The following is a 7,500-nucleotide window of genomic DNA, read 5'->3' as shown; positions in this document are numbered from 1 at the left end:
GTTCACCTGTGTGTTGTCCTGTCCTCCAAACAATCATGACTCCATCCAGATCTCGCTCTCAGTTAACATGGACAAACTTTAAATCACTGATCCTCTGTGTCCGTCTGTGTCCGTCTGTGTCCGTCTGTGTCCGTCTGTGTCCGTCTGTGTCCGTCTGTGTCCGTCTGTGTCCGTCTGTGTCCGTCTGTGTCCGTCTGTGTCCGTCTGTGTCCGTCTGTGTCCGTCTGTGTCCGTCTGTGTCCGTCTGTGTCCGTCTGTGTCCGTCTGTGTCCGTCTGTGTCCGTCTGTGTCCGTCTGTGTCCGTCTGTGTCCGTCTGTGTCCGTCTGTGTCCGTCTGTGTCCGTCTGTGTCCGTCTGTGTCCGTCTGTGTCCGTCTGTGTCCGTCTCTGTCTGTGTCCGTCTCTGTCTGTGTCCGTCTCTGTCTGTGTCCGTCTCTGTCTGTGTCCGTCTCTGTCTGTGTCCGTCTCTGTCTGTGTCCGTCTCTGTCTGTGTCCGTCTCTGTCTGTGTCCGTCTCTGTCTGTGTCCGTCTCTGTCTGTGTCCGTCTCTGTCTGTGTCCGTCTCTGTCTGTGTCCGTCTGTCTGTGTCCGTCTCTGTCTGTGTCCGTCTCTGTCTGTGTCCGTCTCTGTCTGTGTCCGTCTCTGTCTGTGTCCGTCTCTGTCTGTGTCCGTCTCTGTCTGTGTCCGTCTCTGTCTGTGTCCGTCTCTGTCTGTGTCCGTCTCTGTCTGTGTCCGTCTCTGTCTGTGTCCGTCTCTGTCTGTGTCCGTCTCTGTCTGTGTCCGTCTCTGTCTGTGTCCGTCTCTGTCTGTGTCCGTCTCTGTCTGTGTCCGTCTCTGTCTGTGTCCGTCTCTGTCTGTGTCCGTCTCTGTCTGTGTCCGTCTCTGTCTGTGTCCGTCTCTGTCTGTGTCCGTCTCTGTCTGTGTCCGTCTCTGTCTGTGTCCGTCTCTGTCTGTGTCCGTCTCTGTCTGTGTCCGTCTCTGTCTGTGTCCGTCTCTGTCTGTGTCCGTCTCTGTCTGTGTCCGTCTCTGTCTGTGTCCGTCTCTGTCTGTGTCCGTCTCTGTCTGTGTCCGTCTCTGTCTGTGTCCGTCTCTGTCTGTGTCCGTCTCTGTCTGTGTCCGTCTCTGTCTGTGTCCGTCTCTGTCTGTGTCCGTCTCTGTCTGTGTCCGTCTCTGTCTGTGTCCGTCTCTGTCTGTGTCCGTCTCTGTCTGTGATTTCAATTGTCACCATGTCAACTTGGCTGGGTATTGGTACCTCTCTCACCAGCCATGGCACTTCAGCAAAGGACTTCTGTGACTCCATGGGCCTGTCTTAATCTGTGAACTTTCTCGTAGAAAATTGTGCTGCATCCTTCGTACAGAATTCCAGAAGCTGGTGGACTCTATGCCATGGTGCATGCAGGCCACACTGGCCACACGTGGTGGCCCAATGCCACATACAAGTGACTTTACATTGGTGTTTCCATTTTTTGTCCACTCGCTGTGCCTCGTTTAGCATTTATACATAATTTGGATAGTCGCATATTGGTTCATCTGATCACGTGCTTAAGGCCCAGTCACACCTTGACGTTTTAGCCAGCAATGGCAACGTATTAAAATGTATGTAAAACGCTGGCTTACGCTGAACTTTTGATGTTTTTTTTTAAAAGATTTGGACGTATTCATAACGACTTTGTCTTATGCATAACGTATTAGTAACGGACACAGAACGTTTCGTTGTGTTATCGATAACTTATACCAACGAATGCTGAACCTGTTGTCGGCCTACACAACCGATGCCCAACGATAGTTGGGCCGACGATGACGTGAAGTAGCCTATTAAAAGGCTGCCGCACAACGATTCAAATCATAACCGCCGCAGAAATGGAAGTGTCAACATCGCAGTCACACCTTGGCGATCTTGCCAGCGTATGCCGACCTCTGAAAAATGCGTCTAAAACGCTGGCGCATGTCGAATACGGAATGGGTAAGTTTGGTACGCGTGAATAGAACGCTAAAGTACGCTATCATACGTCGTATTAAGTGGAGTACGTCTTGTAATTTTAAACATGTTGAAAATTTTACGACGTACTTGCCGTATGACACACGCTCCGCATGCGATAGGAATAAGTTGTACGCATGATATGCGATCGTTGACACACATCGACAGACGTTACTTGAAAGGTACTCGTAAGTCGAAACACGTCAAGGTAATGGTTAGCGTCAGTGTTCCAGACTCCTGTTTTTTTTTTTTTTTCTTCGGTTTGACGGTGTTCAGTGTACAGTGCGGTTATGATTAAAATCGTTGAGCGGCAGCCTATTAATTATATTATATTATAACCGCACTAGAAATCGAAGGGTCAAAATCACCATCATACCGAAGGAAGGAAGAAAAAAAAATAAAACCAGGGAGTCTGGAACACTGACGCTAACCATTACCTTGATGTGTTTCGACTTATGAGCACCTTACAAGTAACGTGTGTCGATGTGTGTCACCGATCGCGTAACGTGAGTCCAACACGTAACTCATCGGTTCAAAATAAGTTCCGGGTATGCGAAACATTACCTCGACGTGTTTCGACTTATGAGTAACTTACAAGTAACGTGTGTCGACCTGTGTCAACGATCACGTGACGTGAGTACAACACGTTACTCATAGGTTAGAAATAAGTTTCGGGTACGCTAAACATTACCTCGACGTGTTTCGACTTATGAGTAACTTACAAGTAACGTGTCGATGTGTGTCACCGATCGCGTAATGCGAGTACAACACGTTACTCATAGGTTAGAAATAAGTTTCGGGTACGCTAAACATTACCTCGACTTGTTTCGACTTATGAGTAACTTACAAGTAACGTGTGTCGACGTGTGTCAACGATCACGTGACATGCCTACAACTTATGGCCAGCGTTATGCGGAACGTGTGAGTCATACACTGGCATACGTCTCAATTTCAAGCATGGAAAATTTGAGGACAACCGAAAAGTACAACGTTTAAAGCCAGCGTACAACGACGTATGGCAGTGTTTTCAGCGTGCTCTCAATGTTATCAAAACTTACCCATAACGTATTCGACGTGTACCAGCGTTTTAGACAAATTTTCCAAAAATCGGCAAAAGCTGGCTAAAACGTCAAGGTGTGACTGGACCTTTATGAGGGGAAACATCCAGCTGGCTATTTTATTGTTGGAGCTGTTGCTTGGTTTTGGGCAGTGCATTGAAAGTACGGGTACTTTGACTCGGTGTGCAGTAATGGAGTTAACCTCTTGAACACTCGCGGCCGTTTTACCAGCCACTATTCAAACCTCCATCTGCCTGAGCGTCAGACCGGCCACTCTTCAAACCTCCATCTACCTGAGCGTCACATCGGCCGCTATTCAAACCTCCATCTTCCTGACATCAGATGACCAGCCGCTATTCAAACCTCAGTCTTCCTGAGCATCAGATGACCAGCCGCTATTCAAACCTCCATCTTCCTGAGCGTCAGATGACCGGCCACTATTCAAACCTCCGTCTTCCTGAGCGTCAGATGACCGGCCGCTATTCAAACCTCCATGTGCCTGAGCGGCCAGATATTTATCCAGGGAGCCCAGGTGGGGGAGCCAAAAGTCCAAGGAGCTCAGGCTTCAAAGGGTTAAAAAGCTCCAAAACTTTGTTGAAAAAAAACAACCAGTAACGTAAAAAAAAAATCAACAAATATCATGAACATCCAGACATGCCCAGGATAAAACAGAGCGATTTTACATTGAATCAAGTACTGAACACCAATAATTTATCGTTAAAGTTTCCAAAATTGCAATTTTTCTTGTATTTCCATGTTGCAGGTAACTAACTCTGTGAGAAAAGACTTTTCATTTATCCGGGGTGTGTTCCATTACCAATAAGCTTGGAGAGCCAAGTGGCTTAAGCACTCAAGCAACCACTCCATCAAAACGGTTGATAAGGAATGGCTGGCTTGGCAAGCGATAGCAAGCTGATTGGTCATGGAACACACCCCTTGTTGAATATCATAACATTGGAGACGCATCCTTCACAGTTCAAACTTGTGAGCATGGCATGAGTCACTTTAGTGCGAAAAATGGTGAAAGTTACACATGATATGATTCATTATTACATTACCTTAAATTTGTCTTTTAAAAATGGCACCTCCTGCCCATACCCCTCCCTTTTCCCATGCCCACATGGCACCACCTCCCCACACCCCTCCCTCTCCTCATTCCCCCCTCCCCCACCTCCCTATGCCACTCCCTCTCCCCATGCCCCTCTCACCCACACCACTCCCTCCCGCTCTCCCCATGCCCTTCCCCACATCCTTCCCACGCCCCAATACACCACAATGGTAAATGTCTTATCAATTGGACATTTTACAATTTAGAAATACTTCATGTATTAGTCCAATAGATGAGCATAACTTCCATAAGAGATGAACAAGTTGAACATTGATACACGTTTCAAATGAAATATGGTAAAAGTATCACTCGCCCACACGGTTCCCAACATCATGGAACGGCCTTCATGTAAAGTGCATGATGACGTGGGAAGAGTTAATCACCTGCGATCCTCGCATGCCAGTTGGACCCGCCGGACCATCGGGACCCTGTAACGAGAGGCACGAGCTGTTTTACATGAGGACACAAATCACATAATGGGGGAGAAGAAACAAATTTGGAAACACATCATGTATACCGGTTATAATCACGTGATGTGTACCTGTTATCATGTGATGTATGCCTGTTAAAATCACGTCGATGTATACCTGTTATAATCACGTGATGTGTACCTGTTATAATCACGTGATGTATGCCTGTTAAAATCACGTCGATGTATACCTGTTATAATCACGTGATGTGTACCTGATATAATCACGTGATTTATGCCTGTTAAAATCACGTCGATGTATACCTGTTATAATCACGTCGATGTATACCTGTTATAATCACGTGATGTGTACCTGTTATAATCACGTGATGTGTACCTGTTATAATCACGTGATGTGTACCTGTTAAAATCACGTCGATGTATACCTGTTATAATCACGTGATGTGTACCTGTTATAATCACGTGATGTATACCTGTTATAATCACGTGACGTGTACCTGATATAATCACGTGATGTATGCCTATTAAAATCACGTCGATGTATACCTGTTATAATCACGTGATGTATGCCTGTTAAAATCACGTTGATGTATACCTGTTAAAACCACATAATGTATACCTATGTAAACCACGTGATGTATACCTGTTAAAACCATGTGATGTATACCTGTTAAAACCACGTAATGTATACCCATTAAAACCACGTGACATATTCCTGTTAAAACCACGTGATGCATACCTGTTATAACAAGTGATGCATCCTGTTACAACAAGTGATGCATACCTGTTATAACAAGTGATGCATACCTGTTATACAAATATCTGTGTGTGAATATCAAATGAAGAATTAGTCTTGCTTATGAAAGTTAGCGGTGCCGATCGGCATCGGCAGACAGGTGAACCAATCACTGGAATCAACTGAACGTTGCTCAAGGTAAGCTACCCATCAAGGGAAGCAAGGGCACGATGATGTTGATACAGGCGTCAACCCTTTGTAAGAGACCCTTGCTCCGATGAGTGGTCAAGCCTGAAACGTCAGCTTCTCCCTGCTTTCGGGTGGGTCACTGCGGTGTTGGGAGTTACATGAATATTAATGAATGCATGATGAACCGAAACTTACAAGGCGGAACCAAGAGTGACCTGAGGGCAGCAGGAGACGCCATTAAAAACAGTTGAGCTCGAGATCATACGTGTGGGCTGATTTTGATACGCAACAGAAGCATACCTTGATCAACGTTCCATGACATAGATTTTGGGAACTTGGAGGTTCTGTTAAATGTGTCAGATACACACAAATGAAGATTTAACTTTGTGATCTGTGTGGACAACATGGCAACATTAACACTCGAAAAAGTCATGAAAAAAAAATCATTCTATAAAGCTTGGTCGCTCCCCATGTCCCCATCCACCTTCCCTTACTCTCGTTCTTCCCACGTGTCCCTTGTTCCTCAGAAGGCAGCAACCTGAGACCATTTATCGTTCTGAGATCGGAAGTTCGAAAATATAAATATTAGTATTGAGAGAACAAGATTAAATTTAACAAATTACTAAAGTTTAACTCTTGATTCCTCCCAGTTTAGATGTTTTGTAACCTTGAGGTTGAGGTTTGGACTATTTCGCCGCGATGAAGGACAAATTGAGCACTACTTTTTGAATAATGACCAATCAGAGCGCTCGCTTGTGTCACATGATGGAGCCGCGTCATTCGTCACAGGTTCGTCATGTCGAGCATCACGTGATGTTTGAAAACCTTGATGCATGGAAACTCGGCAAGAACATTAAAAATGACCTCATTCACCCATTTGGCCACTTCGACGGAGAAAATATCGCGAATATTTGATGAAGGAGGCAGGAATGGCCGGTGATCGGTAATATGAAATTATAACGGATCATGAACATCTCGTGGAACTCGAGCACCGTGACCGTGATGTTTGTGCCGAGCAGGTTTCCATGGCACCTGATATCGGTATTTTATTAATAAACGTCTGATCGAACTTGGTGAGAAAAAAATACTGAAGAGGAAGCTGTGCTCCACCTCCTCGAGTCGAATGTTCGTTCTGGTTCTATCTACTTATTACGTACTTAATCCCAAACAAAACCGGTGGGAAAAAAAAATAATATTCACGGTGGAGTCTTCATGTCCGAGTGATCAGATGTCCCACCTGCAATGCACATCATTTATAATAAGGTGGAACACCACATGAGGGTCTCGGAAAGAAACGAGACACCTTCCTGTGATCTGCCATTGACAGCAGGTTAGTAAATGTTCCCAGAGTGTAAACTATCAAACTTACCGAATGAGTGAAAAGGGTAAAATGTAAATTATTTTATTCCTTCTTGGATGATTCATCAGGAAAACTACTGGAAGCTGCCACACTGAAACACCATGGAGCATCCTGATGTCCATCAGATAAAAAGACCGTGTCACCCTTGAAATGAGATATCATAAAGTTTGTTACAAGGAATATTACAGATTCATGTTTGATAAACAGAAACCAAGAACTGCACCTGAGAGGTAAAAACCATCATATTGAATGTAACAGCAAGTTTAATTCCAAGATTCATGATGGCCATGATCTGACGGGATAATTATTTAATTACAGTGACAACTACGCCGCAGCCGACACATCATTTTGCAGTCCGGTCATAGAGGAGGAACTAACCAAGAATCGTGAAGTATTCCGGATGTCCAAACTCATCACTTTATTCTTGAAATGTGCTGAAAGAGAACGAGCTACCCCCACAGACCAGGTAAATACACCTGTGCAGTGAATGGCACTTGGTATCATTTGCTGGTGGCCATCTGAAAATGGCCTCAATGATCATGCACGGTGACGTACCAGTCACTGAGACTGAATCAAGTCATCATTCAGTAGCTTCAGCACCAAGGACTGATGAAACTTCACATATCTACCAAGCACTGCTCAT

At 45.1% G+C, this 7,500-nt stretch overlaps 1 protein-coding gene across 1 annotated transcript in view; it reads right to left on the bottom strand.

Annotated features, from left to right (window-relative positions):
* LOC147029305 (uncharacterized) overlaps nt 1–7,500 on the bottom strand; it is a 415,972-nt gene that overhangs the window by 325,233 nt on the left and 83,239 nt on the right. The window contains exon 11 of the mRNA XM_085872263.1: nt 4,526–4,570. Within this exon, the coding sequence (XP_085728389.1) occupies nt 4,526–4,570 (45 nt within the window). The remainder of the gene's footprint in view (nt 1–4,525; nt 4,571–7,500) is intronic.

This window comes from Eptatretus burgeri, chromosome 3 (assembly GCF_056783735.1).
Source record: "Eptatretus burgeri isolate ZD-2024b chromosome 3, Ebu_testis_v1, whole genome shotgun sequence".
Taxonomy (NCBI): Eukaryota; Metazoa; Chordata; class Myxini; order Myxiniformes; family Myxinidae; genus Eptatretus; species Eptatretus burgeri.
Note: the sequence above shows the minus strand (reverse complement) of the source record. Positions and strands in the feature narration are given on the sequence as shown.